Raw genomic sequence first — 23,872 nt, forward strand, 5'->3', positions numbered from 1 at the left:
GTAAGTTTTAGCTGGCAGTCCCTGAGGCTATATCGTCTTCAGTTTGGATTTTGATGTCCCCTCCTCCAACTTTAATAGAAGCAGCACCTAAGTCTGGCACTAGTGCAAATCTGATGCAACGACCCGTCCTCCTTTTTTAGTTTCCTTGCTGGCCACCAGCGCGGCCCCTTGTGTTTCAACACTTGGATGTTTTAAGTTGGAATCCTCACTGACAGCAAACACACACAAGAAAAGCCTCCCTGAGAAACTCCATGCAACCGACCAGCAACACATTCCCAACCCAGCTGAGTCTGCGAACATTTGCTCCGTCCATGTGGGCCCACCATGACAGTGCTGGCACTGGTTTCCAGGCGGTCGTACAGGCCCCGTGAGTGTTTGCTCGACCCTGCAGGTATGAGAAGGTGGGTTATGGATTGGGCCCAATGTGAGCAATTATCCAAGATCCCCCTCATGGACCACTTTTTGTTCCCCTTTATTGTAAATGTGCTGACGGATGTGCCAGGGTGGACCACGAGGGAGGCCTTTAGAGACGATCCTGGGCACAAAGTGAATCATCAGATGGTATTGTTTGTATTAAACATGAACAAAATGGATTTTATTTTCCAATCCCATTTGTTGTCCAAGAATAATAATAAAAATAATATTTTATTTATATAGCACCTTTAAGACTCGTTATAGACCAGCACACGAGAGATCTTTTGCAAAACAACTTTTAAGTTTGTTTGTTTTCCTGCTTGTCATTCACCATAAACCTTGTTTTCTTGCTACGGCGCCGCTTGTTATTAAAATTGAAGAAGGAAACAGAGGGAAAATGGTAGATGATGATGTGTCCTTTTGAAAAGAACAAGAAAATGAAGTATACACAGTGGTTAGATAGCAATTTTTCAAATCCATTTTACAGGTTTTGTATTAAAATATAAACCCATCACTTCTTTTTGTAAATGAAAACAACGAGCTCCAATTCACCGCGCTAATTGTGGTGCTGGAAAATGTGTGACAAAACATTTCAAGCTTTCATTTGCCTCCTATTGTGCTCTAAAACACCCAGTCAGAGCAGCACACCGGCAGCACGGCACTGATCCTCCAAACATGTTTTCAAGCAAACGTCTCAGTGTTTTTGTATTGAACTTTTTTATTATTTTCATATGAAACAAATCAAGTCTTCCAATATCTTTTGAAGTGTGAAATGTCTTTTTTTTTTATCATGAGTTCTCACAGTACATTCAGTTAATGTTGATCTGAAAGAAAACATCTTTGAACTTGGCACTTAGAAAACAACCACAAAGAATTGTCACCTTTATTCATTTAGAACAAAATTTACAAAGCCATTCAAACAGTCATTTTTTTTAGATACTTTTGTGTTTTTTAAACTCAACTGTTGAGAATATTCAAAATACACTTTTTAATGTTGCTTCTCTCTCTCTCTCTTTGTACTTACAAATATGTACATTAAAGTCTGAGTGTCTTGTCGTGTGTCGTCACACTGACTCTTCATCACTAGTAATAAAAATCCTTTTTTTTTAGTGTTTTATTTATATCTCTTCACACTGTTAGCACTCTGTTTAGCTCCCGGCTATTCTGTTTGAGCTTGAGTGTCCGTGAATGTTCGCCGTGCTCAGATGGACGTCCCGTGGCTGGGCTCACTGGCTTCTGGGATGGGTCCTCCTGGCACGGGTTGGTAGGACATTGGCATGGGTGTCTTGACTGGGCTCTGCCGGAAGAGCCCCCCATTGGGCGCCCTGTGTTTGCAGCGGATAGAGGGCATGGTGGCACTGCTGAGGGGCAGGGGCAAGGTCCTGCCAGCGGCCGCACCCAGTGTCCTTCCTGCCCCATGACCCTCCTGGAGGAAGGTGCTCACAGAGAGCCGCGGCGGCCCCCGATGGCCCGGGTAGTCCCGAACAGACAAGGCCTCCAGGGACTGGCTGGGCTGCATGCTGCCAATGTCCAGGGCAGAGATCTCGATAGACTGGCCTGGCAGCTGCTTGTGGGCCAAGTCCTCGTCCAGGAGGCTGTTCAAACGCTGGTGGACCTGTTCCAGGTTCACCTCTTTGTCCTATAGATAGATGGAAAGAAAGGCAGAGCCACAGAGAGTGTGTGGAATAAAAGAAGCCAGGAGAGAGAATAGTGAATAGTGGTTTTAATGGAAGGAGGAGAATGGATGTAATTAAGGAGAAGTGCGATAAAGAATAAAAGTGAGAATGAATGAGCGGCGGAAGGGTTTGAGAGGTTAAAAGAAAGAATGGGAAGGAGATAGAGAGTGAATGAAGATAGAGAGAGACAGGTTACAATGCTTGTTTCATTGTCATATCCTGTTTACATGCAACGCACATTACTGCATTATTATTCAGCTAGAGGAACTCTAAAGCACATTTATCAATGTTCAAGTGAGTTTGAAGGATGCTGAAATAACACACTGCCTTATTTCAGCTTCAGAAACTCAAATATATAAATATATATTACGCTGGACTTTTTTTTTTTTTCAAGCAGCCAACATCAAGAGAGACATTACCTTGAAGCACTTAATCTTACATATTAGGTCATAAAAGGTAATGTCTCTACCGCTGAAATGAACTTCAATGAAGATGTCTCTTCATGCAGAAGTGTTTAAATTTTCTCCACAATTAGGTGACCACACATCTACCGTGGGCGACTCTTGCATGAAGAGCATCAGCTGTTAACAAGACAGGCTCCAATGGACGCACAAATCCAGTGAGTCGGACTTTGTTAGGCGATAAAATTTGGATGGAGACCACGTAGTTAATGTCACATAATTGATATTTGCTAAATTATGTTGAAGAATCTGTTCAAATATTCCTCTGTCTTTCAGAAACACACATCAATGAGGGCAACACAAACACAGGAGAGGAGAGGGAGAAGCCAAATCAAGAGCACGGGAATCGTTTATGACGTGTTTTTGGCTGCACCCTGCCCTCCACACAACAATCTCCTATCCCCATCATCATGCACCCATTTAAGACGAACCACACTGACAGACAAAACCAAAAAAAAGACCAAATAACAGGAGAGACCATGGGGTGGGATGACAGATGAAGCAGCTACAATCTACCCCTGCCCGGCCCCATGCCCCGCCCCTTCGCCCTGACACAGCCAATGACCATCCAGCACAGTACGCCAGGCCTCTCCTGACCTGTGTCAAGAGCCTCGGCCTCCTCCCAGTCTCTTTGTCTGTCTGTCCATATGTCCCGCCTCCCTTCTGGTGAAGCGCTTGTTATGTCATTATATGTCAATGGACCAGAAACCCTTTCCAGACCGTAGTCCTTAGTCACCTGCCGAAGATCATAGACAACCATACGTAACCAAAGCGGTCCCCTACGAATCCGGATATTGACATATAATTATAATATAAGGAATGGATTTACATTTTGGAAATAACTCTTATTTGCTTTCATCCTGAGATTTAGATAAGGAGATGTGCAACACTGTCATGGTTTAAGTAAAACACTAATCTGATCGTTTCCTTCACAAACAACATTAGGCAACTGAAAAACAAAAGCCTATGTGTGTGTACATAAGAAATGGCTTTCTTTCTATTTAATTTCCCAAGATGCACTGGTATATTGGTACTGAGTAACTGCTAATGTGGGACAGAGGATAAAGATATTGCTTAAACTCACAATTGAACAGTTTTAAAGTCATGTTTTTAAATTCCTATACAAACCTTAAAGAGGGGGTGTTATGCTGTTTCCACAGACTAAACGTGGGTGAAGTTTCAAATCTGTAGGTAAAAGTATGTCAGAGTAATCCCCAGGCTTCTCAGCTCAATGTGCAGGCTGCTGTTAACACCAGGTTTCCACACGTTTTTTTCTACACGCTGCACTTTGTGACGTCACAAAAGCTGTGTCCCAATTCAGGGGCTGCAGCCTTCAAAGGCCGACTGCGTCACAGCGGCACGTCGAAGGCTGTCCCAATTCGAAGGCTTCTTCAGATGCGGCCGACAAATGCGTCCTCCAAATCCCGGGCCACGAAGGATGCACCCGATGGATCCTTCGCGGCCCAACATATCCCAAGATGCATTGCGTGCCAATTCAAATGAGATGGTGGACTCTTACATTGAGTTACGTGACGTTAGTTATGCTAGCCAGTTAGCCTGCCATCTACCTGTTGCTAGGCGACAGGAGCGGCGTTTGGTGATACAAGGGTAAGGGCGGGAACAGCTGGTGACACAAACAGGAAATGTTGCGTCATTTCAGTTCGGTTTTAACGGCCGAAGCAGGCTATGGACAGAGTATCCTCTGTAGACAGCCTCCTTCGAAGGCTGCAGCCCCTGGATTGGGACAGAGCTAAAGTGTTAGCCTCAGCCGGCTTTTAGAGCTGGCCAATCAGAAGGAAGTGGGGCTTGCAGGGGCGGGGTTTCTTAAAGGGACAGAGCTGACTGAGTTGTTTCAGGCAGAGGCTGTATGAGGGCCTGCACAGAGCACCAGTGTGAGAAAAATGTTTTTTTTAAGCTGTAAATTATGCTAAGCTACTCCACAGGTATCAGAGTGAAATCTGAAGCTTGAAATTAGCATGATACCCCCCCCTTTAATGTAACTGGCTAAAGCTAATTCTTGATGAACCAGAGTTTAATAATGGACCTCTAAAGAGCTTCGAGCAGGCTAGCTGTTCCCCCCTGCCCCCAGTCTTAATTCTAAGCTAAGCTAACCCTCCTGTAGCTGTAGCCTCTTACAAAACTGGCATATAACTGACATCAATCTTCTTATCCAACTCACAGCAAGAAAGCAAATAAAGCTATTTTTTAAATGGCTGATGTTTTCAGGCCTACAGTAAGTTTTGTTTGAAATGGCTGTCATAATGTCCACATACAGTTCGTTTGTGCTGTCATGGTACCAGTGATGCTTAGAAGAATTCAAAGTGATACGTCAGCCAAACCTTTTGAAATTAAACAGTCGCTCCCTGAAGGCTGAAAGAACACCTGCTGTGGTTGATTGAATTCTTGACTGTACACCCACTATAGCTGTTTTTCGTGCAATCTAAGCTGTCAGAAATTGAAAGGTATTAAATGAAACAATGGTATAAAACTTGAAAACAGAGGCTGACATTTTCGCTTTAAAACGGCTAATATATCTACTCTATTTTAGGGGTAAAAGTAGTCATTCTTTTTTTTTTATTAAGGGTAAATTTCTTGATTCATTTTTGAGTAAAAGGTTTGCTTTTACAATTTAATACAGAGAGATAACGCCCTACAGTTTCAGATGTCTTGTTTGGTCTAACATTCAAAACCTGCTCTGATCTTCTTCTCTTCAATTTTATCAACTAAAAATCCACTGATCATCTCAGCATTACTGAGAGTAAAGATTAACGGCAGGGCATTGGATTAAGCTGCCTAATTTCTCTGTGGGTTTGTATCTAAAAGCCTCTTACAGTAAAATTTCAAGCCTGAGCGACAGTTCGGTTCTCAAAAGACAGACTTTGGTTGTAATATCACTTCAAGGCATGTCTACAAACACGATAATAACGGATCACACAACCATGATTATACTCAAACAACACATTTTACACATCTAATCCTCTATAAATAATAACAGTATTGTATCACATGACAGCAGTATGTGGTTACTATGAGAGCAGTTGTACACAAAGGCTGAAATAGAGATCAGCAGCAGTAACTCAAACTCTCACATGCACCTGAAGCAAGCATGGGTGGAGTTTGATTTACTGCGCCTTTTCAGGACAGGACTGGTCTTAAATGGGTGTCCTCAGGCTGTGGTTCTTAATGGATTGTTGCACTATCAGAGTCAAACAGGCAGGTCAAGGCTCAGATTGTTTGCTATCTGCTTTTGCTCACACTTTAGTTTAGGGATCCATGTCAAGCCTTAGTAGTCTGGACGCCTCATGCAGAGGGGCTGCCCAGCCGACAGCAGCGAGATGAAGTCAGAGCTCTAAAGCGTTAAGACTTGAATGGATTAGCTAAAGAGAGCTATTGTACGACTGAAGCACTGATCGACTCAGAGGTACAATTTCAGTGTGTGGTTTTGAGTTTGCGTCTCATTTTATTTGGTGTAATCATTCCAGCTGCGGTTCTCTCACATGATCACCAGAGACCGGCCAGAAGGTAGGCGAGGTACGTCTTTACGTGTCAGTATGAGAGAATCACAGTGAGTGTGTTTGAGAGAGAAGCCTCAGAAGTCCCTAACAAAGCACCCCAACCTCTCTCCCAACATGAGAAGGAATGAGCAGATTGATCACATGATGTCTGGACTATATCAGGGGCACACCTATTATAACTGGGTGTACTGCAGCTCTACTAAATCGGGGCTGGCGTCAGGGCCTGCTGGATCCATAAAGTAGAGTGTGGCAGTGGCATCTCTGGGCAGGACCGGGGGGCCCGGGGGTCTGGGTCTCGACCGGGGCCTTGGTGGGGCAGGGGGACCCGTGGTGGCCACCATGGCCCGGTTCTGGGTTAGCAGGCTTGGGCCTGGGCCCTGGCCCGATGAGTTGTCAGTGGTCACCTCTTTGGGCTGCTTTCTCCGGCAGTGGTTGCTGTTCCACCAGGTTTCCAGTGCGGCCACAAGCAGGGCCAGCAGCAGCCCGGCAGCCAGGATGCAGAAAACGCCGGCAAAGCTGTGGAGACGCAGCGCCCGTCCCTCCGGCTGGGCGTCTGCGTGGCTCTGCAGGTCGCAGCGGCCAATCTTCGGCCACCATTTCTGTTTCAGGATGTCCAGGTCGCCTTTTTCCTGAAGCTCCAAAATCCTACGAAGACGAAAGATAGTGTAGTTATTTGACACACAGACGGTGCACAGAGCATGGTATAACACTGGACACAGGACAGCGGACAAGTCCTTCAATAGCATTGATTCACACCATGTTAAATGCTGGCTAATCACCTGACAAAGACAGTCAAGTAGAGAATGGAATATTAATTGGCTTTCATGGACAAACATGAAGGAAAATCAATATAAAACTGTCCCGAGGGACTGTAATTACACGATAATACTCTGTAGCTCATGAAATAAAACTGATACAATGAAAAAAACAACTCTTAATGCACTGCATAACCGTGGATTGTAAGAGCAACAGGAGGCAAAATATGATTAAAAGTGTAGAGAGTTTAAAATGTGATACTGACACATCATTAATAAATGAAAGAAAGAGCTAAAACACCAGATCTCTGTAAACAATCACAGATCCTAGATGAATTGCTCGCATGTGAAATATTATAAGCATGGGAACAAAGATGATCAAACACTACAGTCAGCCCGTTAGTTAGCGTACAGGGAGGAATGGATGGATGCTGTGGAGGAGAATGATGACGGCTGAGTACAAACTGAGGCGAGACGGTAAATCTGTCCCAGCGGAGAGCTTAGCTTTCCGCACAGTCATTATTCAACCTCCTCAGCAGTGACTGGCACACACACGTGTGTGTTTGTGCACAAAGCCTGCACACCCACTCAGACAACACACCCCATTTTTACACATTTACTCTCATGACACATCGCAAACCAAACATTCATTGATTTAGGATATTTCACAGCTGGCTCTGTGTGTAGTTTACAGGCCGATCAATCCTCCCCGATCGGGTTGTGTTTATTCTGAATTTATATTTTAGACTGTGGAGAAAGTTTGCTGCCCTGATTTGAAATTCACTTCTATCAATCTTGTAAAACTGTACTGAAAGTGTTTGGAGCAGCGCATTTCTGTCTCGAGTCTGGAGGGGAAACGAATAAACAAAAAACAACGGTAAGAACAGGAAATGAAATATTTACTTCAGTCTGCCTCTCTGAGACAAACTGTGATGAGAAATGTTCAAGATCTCTTACTAGACTTAAAATGTTATCTAGACATAGTCGATATAAGTACCAAACCTATGGTTTATTGGAATGTCTTCTCTTTTGTTCTGGCAATCTGTTTCACGTCCGTTTCAATGACGTCGTAAAGTAGTCGCTGAGATCTGGAAACTCAATGAAGCTCAAAATAGCTCCAGCAAATCAAAACTAACAAGCATTCAGATGAACACACACATTGTAAAAAACCATTCGGGTTTGTCAAACTCGTCTGGGAGATTCAAACCAACTTTACTCTTTGACCCATTGTACTTGCCGTGGTTGTGCTCACTCAGTTATCCATTGAAATAAGCGCTAATCAGACGAGGTGCTCGCTTGTTTTACCTCCAATTAAAGTGGTTTGATTATCAGGCTAAACCGTGGGCGCCTGTGGCTCAGTGGTAGGCGGTTGTCTCTCAATTGGAATGTTGGAGGTTCGATCCCTGACTGCTACAGTCACATGCCGAAGCGTCCTTGGGCAAGACCAAGTTGCTCCTGAAGGTGCAGCCATCGGGTATGAATGTGCATAGATACTGATTGGAGATTGGCACTTAGGCTTTTGCCATCAGTGTGAGAATGTGAGTGTGAATGGGTGAAGGTGACATGTAGAGTAAAAGCACTCTGAGTGGTCTGAAGACTAGAAAAACGTTGTATAAGTACAGTCCATTTACTGTTGGCTCATTCACAACCTGTCTGATCATCTGACAGTTCTGTATGTACGCATGTGTCCTTGGGCTTAAAGCAATGCCTTCAAATCAACAAATATTCACATGTAGTATAAAATAGAAACCGGTATACGTACTTCTGAGAGAAGAGGTCTCTGTAAGGACTGCCGTGCTGCAGGGCCATGCCGTAGCCTCTGGTGCTCAGGCTGTTTCCCGCTACGGTCAGCGTGCAGTCGTCGTCTGTCAGAGCGGCGTACTCCACCACCGCCATGTCCCACAGGAAGGCGTACGACTCCTGCTTTGCCTGCATGGTTCAATGAAAAATCCCACAACACACACAAAAAACAGACAAAAGACACATACGATGGATCAATACAGGAATGAGCTAGTTTTGCTGAGAAACCTCCTTGTATGAAAAGGAATCTTTTTTACTTTAAGTCAATTTTAAAGGTTCAATCTTCCAATTTGTGAAGTTTTCCCTCATCATGTCGAACACAAGCATTCTATTTTAAGCACATGTACCGAGAGCTGCGCGGTGAACACACTTTAAGCACACACAGCCTGTCGGGCTGGTGAACGATTTTTTACTCTCAGAGCAGTGCTGCAGCGGCAGCTTGTAATTTAGAGAAAGCATTGAGTGAAACACATAGTAGCGCTAAGCATAAACATTTTGCCCACTCATTAGAGTAAACACCGAGTCGCATGCACAACGTAAGATTTCTCTGCAAAGATGATGAAAATAGTCGCATCCCTTATTTGTCTAGCTCTGCATTCCTCCGCGTGGAGCATATTTTCAGAGACACGATTATGTGCTGTAGCCCCGAGCGCACGCTGTGGAGAGAATATTGAGAACAACCACAGCTGAAAATCTGTCTGAAATCCTTCTGCGTTTTGTTTTGTTTTTTTGTGTACACATTTCTCTGGCTTTCTTCCCTGTGGTGTCCTTACATCTCATGTCTCCCAGAATTAGACTCTGCAACGAACAAATACAGCTGAACAGCCTTTTCACCTCACATCTTATTAGAACAACACAGCACTTTCAAGTTCACTAACCTTTAATATATAAACGTATACTGGAGAAATCCCATTGCCATCAAAGTATTAAACTTAGCTGCGGTAGTTTGTGGGTGAACAGAAGCAGTGTGGTGCAGCTACTGGGATTAAATTGGCTTTTTTCTCATCGTGTAAGTTTGGATGACTTGTTTTCTATCGATGTATCTGAGCAGAGCCAGCCCGACTACTGCCTGCAATTAGCTACAAAATAATAAAGCAGTTTGATGACAAGAGAATACATCAAGACTCCACAGTAATTTGTTTAATATGGATTACTTTTCAATCTGTTGCTTATCGCGTGTGTGTAGTCGTGTGTTTGCTTATGTGTAAAAGGAAGATTGAGAGAAGAGAGAATTAATGAAATATTAATGGCAACAGTAGCTCACTGCATTTCAGAGAACAATTATAAACCCTCACAATTGAATGGATTTTAAATATCACTTTACTCACATGCCTCTGTGAATCAGAGGCAGTAATTACTTAGAGTTTGTTCCTACCTGCTGGTGAGGCGGTAGAAAGCTGCAGTTAATTATCATCAAAGCTGAGCTCATGTTTCTCTTTTATCTGAACATATAACACTATTATATTTGTGTAATTTATTTAAGGAGATATATCTTCTGAAAGACAAAGTAGTCCCTTCTTTGCCTGCCTGAAATATTAGGTAAATATATTTTCATTTGTCCCTGTGTTACATTATACTGTTAGAGGGCTGCAGGAATTAATCTAAAAATCCAGAGTGAGCACTTTTCAATTACTACTTCCCTTTTCCCAAAGAGGATGAGTTTAATGAATGGGTTTAATTTTAGATCCATGAAATAAGTTGTGTTGACATGAAATACGTCATAAATCTTTGAAGCATCTACCTGTAAAAAAAGAAAAAAAAGATGGCTGCTAACATAGGTAAAAGCAGCTCAGCATAAGTTAAAGCAGGAAGACTGGTTAAGACTCATTCATGCATTAAGTCACCATTCATTCATGTCACGTTCTCTCTCTCTCTCTCTCTCTCTCTCTCCCTCTCTGTCCTTCCTGTCTGGTGATCAGCTGATTACGGGCGTTTACTCTTTTAAGTACTAAACCAACAAGAGTTAGCCTTGACTTCTGTCGACCAATCAAATCAAAGTTCTCCCCTCTCTGCTGTCAGTTTGTCGTTTCAGCTTGATCATTGCGACCCTTCTCCACAGCGTTCACCTCCAATCCACCTCATCACTGTCACCTCTGCTTATCCTGCATCCTTCCAACACCACCACCAGCACCAGTGTCTGGACTCCATCGGGGGGTATCCTATCCTGCTCTCGGCCTCACTACCCGTTTGAGTACATGAAGACATCACGATGGAGTCTGATCGCCAAAGACTTTGCACATTTCTCATCTTTCCGAACTTGTGAATAAATAATTGTTCACTCATAATGCAGTCTCTCCTGATTGAAATGATACATTGGCTGTTGGTGACATTAAGCGTCATCATGCTGAACACAGTCTGTCAATTCCAACCAAACGGCAAAAATCTTAGAAGTGGTGTTCATTTGTGAAGATTAATATATTATTATAACATCGGAAGGCTTTTTTTTTGGGCCTTTTATGTCTTTATTTGGAAAGAGAGGACAGAGGATAGTGTCAGAAACAAGGGAAGAGAGAGTGTGGATGACACACGGCAAAGGGTCGAAGGTGGGAGTCAAGCCCAGGGCCGCCGCATCAAGGACTGTAGCTTTTATACATAGGACGCGCGAGCTAAACAAGCAGCCCCTCATTGGCTTTTTGTCAAGGGAAACAGGGCCGTGCTAATGTCTGTGTTGGCCTACAGAAATACAGTAAATCCTTCCTGCAGCCCTCTAAAGTCTAGGTTGGTTTTCACAGCAACAGCTTGTTCAGAATAAGTCCTCTGACATCATAAATACTGACCTTCTTGATTCCCTCTGATGGGCTGGAGACGGAGTTCACAAAGCCGTCGTTCTTGTTGATTGTCTTCCAGAGCTCAGCGAACGTGTTGTCCTGCTCCAGAGGGTTGGTGCCTTTGGCCCGGAAATACTCGTACACGGCCGATTCCCTCACTGTCCCGTAGACCAGGTCCACCTGCTTGGATAGATCCTGGAACGACCTGCAGTTTAAAAAAACAACAACAAAAAAGCAGCTTTTTAAGCAGCAAGTTTAAAACAGAAGGATTTTCTCTGAAGCGTTTAAAAGAAGCACATTTCACTTTGCCTCATGTAGAGATCTGTAATCATTTGACTGTCAGCAGGAAGTACGGCTGTTTTCAAAGTTAGAGTACCTGTAATAAAACACAGTGTGAAATCATTTGCAGAGAGCATAAAAGGTCTACTCTTTCCCCAGTTTATTAATGACAGCTGCACACAAAGATTGAAGTTTAAATGACGAAAACAACATGAAGCAGTCATTATTAAAAATAAAGGCCCAATAAAGAAGTTCTGAGTATTTATAAGGATAAATTCTGTTAATGTCTGGTAACATTATTTTTACCCGTGCACAGGCTTTAGTGCGTTTCTGCTGCCAGCAAATCTGTTACTGCTTACAATATGTCAGCTTTAAAAATCCCACTTCTCTACATCTACGTATGATGCAAGAAATCATCGACTTAGGAAACGCTTGTCAAGTCTGAAAATCTGCACAGAAACCTGACACTATAACACTCAAATCACTGACTTCTGCTGCTATGAAATACACCTTGTGCATCATACAACCAGTTCCGGCTTCATTCTTTTCCATATTTACGTTGTCAAAGTGTGTTTATACGAGACAACGCTGTGGTAGACGGCGATTTGCGCTGCACTCCCTCTCCTCTTTAATTAATTACTGCACCCACACCTACTTGTTTCCATCCTTTCATGTACAGAATTCCCCTCCTAGTTCAAATTCAGCTTTTAATTCAATTCAATCAGTGAGCCTCAAAACACCACCTCCCTCTCTTGTGCACGCTGGGGCAAACCACTAATCACTGTCTGCTTTATCAAGCAAATTAGCTGCACCTGCAACGCGCTGCCTGCTGCTCTGCAAATACTTTCCCATCACCACTTTCCCTGCCACCACCAGCACCATGACTCCAACCACATCCACTGTAATGATGACCAGGTTTGGAGCTTTTAGGTCATTAGCTCCTAATAGAGCCTGCACCAAACTCTAATCTACATTATAAATACTTATATTTGATAACTAGTTTCCCCTAATTGAAATACTTATGATGCAGATGTGAGCAGTGAGAAATGAGACTCCATGCAGCAGCTGTATTTTACAAGTAGAGATTATTGGCAATTTTGTGCAGCCTCATATTTGCAGAACGCCAGTGTCCTTTTAATTAGAGTTTGCTTGCAATGTAATTTGATCGACAATCTACCCTGAAAATTACCTACTTACTTAACGGCAATAGGGTTGATATGTTTGACATTCTGCTTTGTGCAGTTTTTAGAAAATCAACACATTAGAGTATCACAAGACAGTTTATATCACTGAGACTGTCCTAAAAAAGGAATTTAATAGCTTAACTCAAGATAATGATGTTGGACTATTCCAACAATTAAATTAGAGGCCTGTATGGTGCAACAATGCATAATTGAGCTAACCGAGCTGTTATTACTCACATTAGAATGAGCTAACCTAGCTGGTATTACTCACATTAAAATGAGCTAACCGAGCTGTTATTACTCACATTAGAATGAGCTAACCTAGCTGGTATTACTCACATTAAAATGAGCTAACCTAGCTAATATTACTCACATTAAAATGAGCTAACCTAGCTAATATTACTCACATTAGAATGAGCTAACCTAGCTATTATTACTCACATTAGAATGAGCTAACCGAGCTAATATTACTCACATTAAAATGAGCTAACCTAGCTAATATTACTCACATTAGAATGAGCTAACCTAGCTAATATTACTCACATTAAAATGAGCTAACCGAACTAATATTACTCACATTAAAATGAGCTAACCTAGCTAATATTACTCACATTAGAATGAGCTAACCTAGCTAATATTACTCACATTAAAATGAGCTAACCGAACTAATATTACTCACATTAAAATGAGCTAACCGAGCTGTTATTACTCGCATTAAAATGAGCTAACCTAGCTAATATTACTCACATTAAAATGAGCTAACCTAGCTAATATTACTCACATTAAAATGAGCTAACCGAGCTGTTATTACTCGCATTAAAATGAGCTAACCTAGCTAATATTACTCACATTAAATGGAAACATTTCCACTGATAGTAACATAAGACATTGTGAACAGGACCGCAGGAATCAGTGCAGCACCTGATTGAAGTTTTCTGTCTCGTCACTGTCAGAGTCTGTTGACATTTTCTTTTCCATTCACCGTGTTTAAACACCACTGTATCCCGTACTGTGTTCTGTTTAATGTTTACTTCATGTGCCGTCTTCAGTTTCATAGATCTCTCATTCGTAGCCTTCAGTTTTTGTATCGTTTAACCTTTATTGCTTTTTCTCTGCTGTTATGTCTCTTTTCTTTTTTTCACTCTGCTAACAGACAAAATTAAACAGTCAAATTTACCGGACTTCTTTTGGCAGATTGATATGATTACAGTTAGTCCTCTTGATTGTGTGATTAGAGCCGCATCTCTAGCAATGGTCTGTTCTTCATTACAACGGTCTGCTATGGAGATATAGCAAACCTCGGAAAGCTGTAACCAATCAGAATCAAGTATTTAGCACAGCTGTGTAATGATGCTGTATAACAGTCTCCTCAATTAAACTACACAAGCATCTACACATGTGGAACTAGATTCATGATAAATAAACACTATATTTATATTTAGATCCATAAAGCTGGAGTAAATAGAATAAACAAAACATGTTAAAGCCCCTTACTGGAAGAAAAACATGTATGAAAAACAATAGACAGATGGTGGCATATTGTGACAATCAAACACAAGGTTTAAGTTATACATAAGAAGTGATAATTTCATGCAAGGGCTATATGTAGTAGATGCTTGTATGTACTGAGGGCATCTGTCACCTGTGTAAAAGTCCTTTCCTTTGTTCTGTCTCTAAGCAGCACAGCCTACACTTTGATTTGCGATCAATAGAGAGATCCAACCCAGCCCCCGGTTCATTAGCTATTATGCCTAAACCAAAGATTGAAAGAAGTACAAAAGAAACCACACGCACACACGCCACGTTTATCCCTCTATGCTATGCACTTTTACGGCGACAATAGCTTCAAAAGAATATTGTATTTTTCTCTTCTTATGTCTGCATGGCACTAATTGCCTGTTAGGTGTTCTCAAAGGAATCAGAGGTGCTAAATGGCTGGCTGCACCGCTGGTCATGATTGTATACACCTTTATACATTTAAACTAGGCTGTAACAAGTAAAGCAATTTAAAAGACTACAGGGTTCCCCTAATCAGTTTAATGTGCGATAGCATAGAGTTACAAAAGGGAACTAATACTGTGTGTATTGTGGTGGGAAATAAAGAGCGTCGCTTCACGTTTGCCAAGGTTTATATGTAAAGGATTGTTTACAGAGACAGGAAATGCCATGCAGAGACATTTTGTGATATGCATATGTTTGCTGAAGTAAGTATAACATTTAGGGACAAAGGTTTTGCATTACAACTAATTAATGTTTCATGCATACACGCATTTATTAAAATGCTTCGGCACATTTGGCAGCAGCACATAAGCACAAACTCAGTAGGAAACATCCTTAATCACAGATCACAAAAGGAGGGGGTATCGTCTCTTGGCACTGGTAAAAAAACGAAGCTGCTGTGTATTTATTAGTATTCCACTGTGTGTGACTGACTTGTGAAGTAAAGAGAGTTATGTTGATGTTTTAAAAATAAAGGAAACAGGACTGCACCTCACTCTGTTTTTGAAATTCAAGTCATATCTGTCTGAATCCTTGGACATTGGATTTGTGATAGAGAACAAACTCACAAGGACAAACATTTCAAAAGCAGGAGAGAAATATCAAAATTGGCCAATTTTGAGATATCCAGTCAATTCGAATATTTGTGGAGCTTTGGTCACAGTTTAAGATAAACTTAGGGTATCATCTGCATAGAAAGACACACTACATTTCTAGTTAGACCACAGAGGTCTAGTTCAGAACTAGCAGTGAGGGAGCAGTGCATTTTGTGAGGAAGTTAAAGGGGGGGGGGGGGTATTATGCTAATGTAAAGCTTCATATTTCACTCTGTGATACCTGTGGAGTAGCTTAGCATAATTTCCAGTTTAAAAAACTCATCATTTTTCTCACACTGGTGCTCTGTGCAGGCTCTCACACAGCCTCTGCCTGAAACGACTCAGTCAGCTCCGTCTCTGTAAGAAACCCCGCTCCTACAAGCCCACTTTCTTCTAAATGGCCAGCAAACTGAAGCCTGCTGAGGAGTGCAGCGTGTAGAAAAAACTGTGTGAAACCTGGCGTTCAGAGCAGCCTGCAGACTGAGCTGAGAAGCCTGGGGATTACTCAAACACACTTTTACCTGCAGATTTTAAACTTCACCCACGTTTAGTCTGAACATCCAACATTGAAAAATGATATATATGCCTTAAAATTTGAAACAGCATAATTCCCCCTCTTTAAAAATTAAGTCTGTGCATTCACATACAACTTAATATCCAGCTTACAGTCGGTTTTTCCCATAAACTGATTTCTTTGACGTCACACACATGAGAAAACAAGGTTTTTTTGGATCAGGATTGCGGATTAAAAGACACCTGATTTCCCAAGGTAGATGTCTCCTGAAGAATGATATCTCCTCCAGGTATAAAAGAAACCATATTTTTCTTATCTATCTTTTCAGAAGTATGTATGTGCATGACAGGACTGCAGACAGGGAAAGTGATAGCTGTGCGGCTGGATGAAAGGTGAGACATTTCTGTGGAGTGATGTTATACTATTTGTAAAACACAGACACTTTCACACAGTGAGGGAAATGTAAGATCTGTTTGTCAGTCTGCTCTGAGACACACACGCACACACAGACACACACACACACACACACACACACACACACACACACACAGAGAAAAAGTTGGGAAGTAGCATCTTCTGTCAGTACTACAGCTCAGATGAGGTTTCAAAATAAGATCCTGAGGTGATGGAGAAATCTGATTACTGACGTGCATGCATGTAAAGCTGCCTGACCTGGTTTCTCTGGGTAGCTTGGTTACTTAAGTGCATGTAAAAGCAATGAGGATTTACTGCCTGTCAGAAATGAAAGGCAGGAGTAGCCCCTCACCAAAGAACCCATTTCCTGGGTACATTTTCCCCACTACTTGCACAAAGGTTTAAAACGCAGTTGACCCCCTTCAAAGGAAGTGAAATCCAGTTCAGACTGAAAAATTTGCCAAATGTATTCCTTTTTCTCGTCTGTGAAAATGATGCGCAAGCGGCAAGTTTTCTCTCTTAAAGGGCCTAATTTGTGTTAATGGAACTAGGGGTTACCATGTACTAGGGGTTACTACAGGCTAATCCAGAGTGGGCCACCTTGGGCTTTATGTGGTAAATTACACCTGTTTAGCTATTTGATAAATAAATTGGTGTGCTTTAAAAGACGCCCACTTTGATTATCCCCGGAAAGGCCCTACGTCTTTTTGTATGTAAGATCTTGTATGGACATTAAGTAGGCAGGTAGAGAACCACAAGCAAGTTTAAAATGACTCCCAGTCTCCAGGTTAGACTGAAGGTGTAATATCTTCTTTCTGTGTAATAAAAACAGGCAATTATATCTCCACACCTCGTCTGTGAGATGTGACCCTAAGGCGTACAAATTCAGGTTAAAAATATATACCTCATCCTTCTAAAATGTTAATCAACCTGCCCTAAATATTCTATGTACCTGCTATTTTCCCTGCTTTCTGTGTTGCTTTAGACGCCAGGAGGCAGATTTAACTACTAGCAAGTTACAGTCAAGGTTACAAAAGATTGTGAACAAAAATGCTCACAGTGAGGTTTGCATTTTGGGAAGTATTTACTCTCACAGAATATGTAATTGGGGAGTGGAACAGCAGAGTTAATTGGAATGCACTGCTGCTAAGGAGAACCTGCTGCTGCGCAATTAAAGAAGTGTTTATGTACGTCAGGAAAACAGTGAATACAAAAGAAAGTTCTCTTCTACCTGAGCTCAAAATAATGGCTGAAAAAAACAAAATTTGAAATGATTTGAATAGACTAAGCTGATGGGAAACTTTTGACAATAAAGGAAGCCATACAGAGGCTGTTGTATCATAGGGTATTGTTCTTTTCTGTTCTTGTATTCTCCTCTAACAAACAAAAAGCGCTTTTTAGTTTAAACAAATAACTTTGGTTGCTAAAAGTTTCTCCCCAACAGACCGTTGGCCTCTCTCAGGAGTGCTTCTGTCTGTCTCTAGTTTTATTGCTTTTTGCACAATGAATTTAGATTAGCCAAGTGGTGAAATCCACACAGGCTTTGGATTTCATAAAGTGGTTACTACTGAGAATGCAGACAGGGACATGTACGGCATGTGATTGTTCCAATTTAAAATTTGGCCACAGTCACTCCTAACTCCTAAATGCAATCGTGTGATTCCGTTCCCTTAACTGTATCAAATATACTACGTGATTCACAGACCACTGCAAACCATAAACACACATGCGCCGTCACAGGTGTGTGTGTGTGTCTGGTACTACTTAGCATTCGCTCCCTCTCCTCACATGTCCACATGTGGCTATTTGATCAGCAGAAGACTGACCCAATGCAATCGAATGCCTCTCTGCCTGTTCTTTGGGGAGAGACAGCACACCAAATTGGATTTGCTAGGAAGTGGCATTTAGACTGAGGACAGGCTTGTTGTTAGTCAGTGGGTCAAAAATTACAGACAAACAGACAGACCAAACACTGGACTCAGTGCAGCTGATGCCGACGAGCTCTTATCCCTGTCGTATAAATATTGTAAAATACACTCTATGCTACTTCAAGAGAACACGGTGCACAGCATAAAAAACTCCAATAGCTTTCATCATAATAAAGACAGTATTGTAGTGGGCACGTCTCAGGAGGAGCTGAAATGATTACGTGAGAGCATAAGCTTGAGGATGGGAATGCAATTTCTACACATCAAAGTCGTTCCAGCCGTCTATCAGTGCTTTGTCTTCTTCAACAGATTGCTTTGGTAAAGCTTTCCCATTGAAGCTGGACCTTTCGTAATCAGATGCTCATGAAATATATCGTGTCAAGTCTAGAGGGTAACATCCAGATTGAGATAAATAAGAGTAAAAAATAGTATCAAAGTAGAGGATCAGACTAAGCATTGGAGATGTCCAGTTTTTAGCACTGAGATTGGGATTGGTGCCAAAAACCTTCCTGAAGACATCCTTAATATTTAGCAGGTTGTTTTGCATATTGAATGTAGCATTCACATGGTAAGAGACATATCATAAAGAAGTACATGTGACAGGTGTAATTTCTTTGCTGTTTCTACAAAACAAAAGAACCTTAACTATTCCTCCTTTATCCATCAGAGTAGGTGTTTACTGAAGGCCCCTGATGCGTGGCGGCTACAGTAGAAGAGGATCAGGTGCATTGGACTGATTGATTGCAAATGTTCGACTAAGGTGTTGCGCCTTACCTGACAGCATTGTCCATGCGTGACACGGTGAGGTAGGCAGCCAGGTTTGCTGTGTAGGACGAACACACGATGAGGGTGAAGAGCCACCAGCTGCCCATGACGATACGCAGAGCAACCGAACCCAGGATGGAGTCGCTGCCTGTGGAGGCGCAAACACAAAATGTCATCAGAAATGTCGTCTGAAAGATTCAAGTGTGAAATGTAATGAAAGCTAACATAAAATGTAAAAAAACCACAGGTAACACACAGGCTTTGCAGGTATTAGTTAAGTTCTGTCTCTTAGCAACGTTGTAACATTTTTTTTTACAAAGTTAGGACGCCATGTTTAAGTCAAGCCCGATGTTACAATACACATTGTTAGTTGTAATTAGGCATACAGCTTATCGAGTCCTAATGCCAAAATGCTACATGCACTGCGATAAGATTGAAGAAACTTATGTATTTATGTCATACATCTGATGTGGAAGTGAGAAGTATTGTTTCCAAAATGTGTAGGCGTGTTTTATTATTATTACAATTGTATTGTGGCCCATCTTTATTGTTTCAATTAGGTTTTATACTGAAAGAGAGCCGAGAAAATAAAGCCTTTTAAAATTAACACCATATGTTTGGAGAGACTTTTTTCCGACATTTCGGCATTGTTCAACTTGATGAGAAAAAAAAACATTTGTTGTGTGTCTGGAAAGTAAACTGATTATTCAGTTACAGTCTGTCAGTTTTTTTCCTATAGGCTCTCAAATCCCAATCGTAATATGGACTAGTAAGCCTTTAGAAAAGACAGCTGGTAATTATTGGGCAATCTTCTAATGTATAGCACACATTTAAAATATGTCATATACCATTAAATTGCCTCCATTTTTTTTCGACTGTAAGCTGTAATTTCTTTTTTTCTTGTGTGGTAACACTTTTCATCTACCAAGAAATGTTACTTTATTATTTTTCGGGTTACAAATCCTAGTCCAATTTTTCCAAAGAGCGTAAACTTTCGCTTTGTGTCGATTTTGGCACCCCCAGTGGACAAAGCTGTATCCCTTAACTCTTTACTGATTTTGTCCTTAACATGCTAAAGTGGTGTCTTTTAACAGAAAAATCTTATCCTGCTTTCTTTAACAGTCATATTTCCTCACTTTAACTTTTTGCCCTGGAAAATGTAAACAATGGCAGCTTGCCGTTAAAGCTCCTGTGAGGAGTTTGGTACTGGTTATGAACTGAAACCACTGGCGTGCATGCTGCCTTATTTATATATATTATTTATATATATGACTGTTAAGAAATCAGGATAAGATTTTTTAAGATTTTTTTGTTAAAAACCACCACTTCAGAATGTACAGGACAAAGAGATTAAGAGGTACAGCTTTGTCCACAGGGGGCGCCAAAATCAACACAAACCAAAAGTTCCTCACAGGAGCTTTAACCGCTTCGTCTGACACCTACCTCCCACCAGCCATTTAAATGACCATATAGAAATAATCAATCATGTTGCTGATGGTCTGGTTTGCTTTGGTAGCTCATATAGAGTCATCAGAATTAATTTCAGTCTGTTTCATAACCAGGGAAAAACTCCTCAAAGGAGCTTTAAAGGACAAAAAAAAAACTGGTTGGTCACATTAGCTTTCTGTCTTTATTTTTTTTGTCTGTCATACTGACTCTTTCTCTCCAAATATCCAATAGCTTATGAGGTGCATGAGAAAAATGTCAGCACGCATTCTAATTTTGAAGAGTAAAGCCATAGAAATGTCATCTGAAAGATTCAGGAGTGTGAAATGTAATGAAAACATATTTGTCTGAGAGTGTCACAATCAACACAGCTGCGCCCTTTGGACAGCTTGGTGAAAAAAACTGAAGGCCTTGTCGGATGCACAGCACTCCGACATCAGTCATTTTTATTATACATGGCTCCGACTGATTTCTTAAGGTCAGTGAATGTGAAATGTGCATCTGGAAACTTTGGATTGTAACCCGCTGCAACTGTCCACGGTGCTGCAGTCTGTGTCATCTTTGAGACAAATTCACTATACGTTATAATCATAGTGAAAAAGTGTTATTTTTTATATGATTTCCTTCTTCCCGACCTTCTTATTCAACAAAAAGAAAAAGTAGTTTGAAAAAAGCTGTGAGGAAAGTCAGCATGTCTGTAGGTAGATAGGTTAATCAGCACAGATCACACAACAAAACCCAGGGAAATGCTGTTATTTCATTATGAAATCAGTGGGGGATACAGTTGCCAAGTTTATCCTCCCTGACAATGGCACACGATGCATCAGCAGTCAGACCCACATCAAAGTGACCTACGTCATCCGCAGAATTAATGCAATCCACTTGACCGTAACAAAAAGTGGCAATGTTAGACCGCGAGCCAGAAATGAGAGGACAAAAAGGGAGACAGAGAAAAGACACAGAATTTAGGCTCTCTTGAAATACAGTGGGTGTTGCGTTAAAAAAGCCTCATAGGCAACGTGCCAGACTTTGATAGATGCAGTTTGAGGCTTTAACATCAGTTGCTGAAGTAGTCATTTATCCAAACTGGACATACCTGGATCCCCACCAGACCTAAAGAGGGGTTGTTCTCCTTGACAAGGGCACCTTTAGAAAATGCTAGGGTGGGCGTTATGTCTCAAAAGGCCTCACTACTGAATCAGCATTTACTGACGTCCACATATGCAATTTTATTGATTGGTGTTGTTTTTATTTTAATCTTCTGTTCTTAATCCCCTGAAGTAGTTTTCAGTGATTTTTCCTCACTTTGCATTTTATCATTTGTTAGGATTTTACATTACAGTTTCCTGGTGCTTGTTGTTTAATGATTTACTATTGTAAACCAAGAGCAGCTTGGTTTTTGCAATCATTCAACAATGGCACTGAATTTATGACTAAACACAGCCTGTGTGTTAACTGGTAATGGATTGGAGTGTATGATTTTGTGACATGGACACCTGCCTAGCTTTGGCCCTCCAGTGTATAACAATCATATCATTTAACCGTTGCCTTGCATGTTTCTGAGGCCAGACTAAAACTATGTCACCCACCTTGTTGCACAAAAGCACCGTATACAATCCAGATGGCGCTCTGAAGCGATGTGGAAACAGAAGGTGGTGGATGGCCTCCTGCAGTGTTCTGGCAGCGCACCGCCTGGATGCGCCTGAGCAGGAATATCATGATGCCCACAACTGGGATGGCTGCAGCAATGCACGCCCACACTGCCAGGTCAAACGGTGCCAGCAAAGAGAAAATGTTGATCTTCTCCTCTGACTTGCGCATCAGGATTCCCACAGAATAGTCCAGGTAGCGCTTGCTGAAATCCACCACACTCTCGCGCTCCGGGGTGATGGTGATGGCTGATAGGGCCAGGTCTGCTCGCTGTGGATGGAGAGTCATATGTTCCCATTTTAATACATTTTATTTGAAAACATTTTGAATGACACTGAAAGAGAATGTAGCATATTTGACCTCCGTAACACAAAGTAAGAAGGTTAGGTTGGTCTGTGAAAACAAAATGATGAAAACTGTGTCTGAACTGAGATAAAAACTTATTTTTGGTGACCCTGTGATTGGTGACCCATGCTAACCTTTCAGTTTATAACTGTGTCTCCATCACTCTATATTCACTACAAAACAGAACCATTATTTATTGTAGAAACACCTCCAGGCCTCAGTTTTTCTGGCACATCTCCAAAGGTAATGGTCAGATTGGAAGGAAATTTGGTGTGCACATTTTCATTTCCAATCTAACAAAATGTATCAGTTTGTTACCAGTGAAACTTTTCTGCAAGAGCCGCCGTCAGTCCACATTTTCAGTACTAAAAAAATATGTATTTCTCTCCTCCCTGGTCAGACGGATCAATTCTATATGTAGCTTTGTGATCTCTGACACAGTCTTTCATCATTGTCAGACCAAACCATGCCTTTCTGTCATCCATCTATCCAATACATAATTGACTTTGAAGCTAAAGAATTGGGATATCATTAGGCCTTTTGGGAGGTGCTTTCTTGCTGGAATCAAGTCCTTTTTTTCTAAGTTGAAAAATATGGTGATAATTCATCAGTAAATACAATAAAGTAAGTCTTAGGAAACACGATTTGTGTGTTTAATCAAGTGTTAAACAACAGTTGCTGACAGCAATTTCAGTGAACACATGCTGGAACTAGTGGCAGCCGCATTGTTCACTCTGTCAGTGTTAATCACAGGTCTCTCTAATAAACAGCAGTATTAAGGCTGTTGGAATGAGAGTGCGTGTGCCTAACAGTAATAGAATGTCTGAAATTATTAACAAAAACGTAGGTTATCAATTTGATCTATTACAGCCTCTGTGAAGTTCTCAAACTTTATCAGTGTCCCTCAGAAAAGCCCAAATCCGACCCAGTTCAACCAAACTGTGATGTCACTCTCTGGAGAAAACTGATTTGCAAAAACAGGCTGTTTGTTGTTGGCCCCGTCCAATGTTTTCCTAATCTTTTGCTCTTTGCTAAGGGCTCCCATTGCAAAACAAGACAATGTGGCCCGACTCCCAGAAAAAACAGTGATTCGGAGTTAAATCTGGACATTGATTGACAGAGATAAAACAAAAACAAACAAACCTTGCCAATGAGTTCTCCAATCATGCCATTCCAGGATCCATTAGGGAGTACTGAGCCGTACTTCCCATCTCCGACTTGGTAGATGTCATACTTGAAGCCCAGGATCTTTGCCAGGGCGTCCAGGACATCGATTGAGAAACCCTTGTATCTCTTGGGTTGGCCTAGAATATTCTCTGCCACCATCACAAAAGGCTCCTCCTGTTTGAAGGAAAATTGTACAG

General features: G+C 41.5%; 1 protein-coding gene across 2 annotated transcripts in view; it reads right to left on the reverse strand.

Moving 5' to 3' along the window:
- Positions 1-1,112: 1,112 nt before the first annotated feature.
- Positions 1,113-23,872, reverse strand: part of grid1a (glutamate receptor, ionotropic, delta 1a) — a 104,769-nt gene continuing 82,009 nt past the window's right edge. The window contains exons 8-15 of one of the 2 annotated variants that reach the window (XM_069659004.1): positions 23,652-23,849; positions 22,103-22,433; positions 19,077-19,215; positions 11,399-11,594; positions 8,584-8,750; positions 6,471-6,711; positions 3,149-3,287; positions 1,113-2,053 (exon numbers count right to left, since the gene is read on the reverse strand). In XM_069659004.1, coding sequence (XP_069515105.1) covers positions 1,641-2,053; positions 3,149-3,287; positions 6,471-6,711; positions 8,584-8,750; positions 11,399-11,594; positions 19,077-19,215; positions 22,103-22,433; positions 23,652-23,849 — 1,824 coding nt within the window. In that variant the 3' untranslated portion in view covers positions 1,113-1,640. The remainder of the gene's footprint in view (positions 2,054-3,148; positions 3,288-6,470; positions 6,712-8,583; positions 8,751-11,398; positions 11,595-19,076; positions 19,216-22,102; positions 22,434-23,651; positions 23,850-23,872) is intronic. The other variant, XM_069659005.1, reaches the window with a different exon arrangement.

The sequence above is a fragment of the Semicossyphus pulcher genome, unplaced genomic scaffold (genome assembly GCF_022749685.1).
Source record: "Semicossyphus pulcher isolate SPU_LCO1_2020_fin unplaced genomic scaffold, fSemPul1.0.p SCAF_12, whole genome shotgun sequence".
NCBI lineage: Eukaryota > Metazoa > Chordata > Actinopteri > Labriformes > Labridae > Semicossyphus > Semicossyphus pulcher.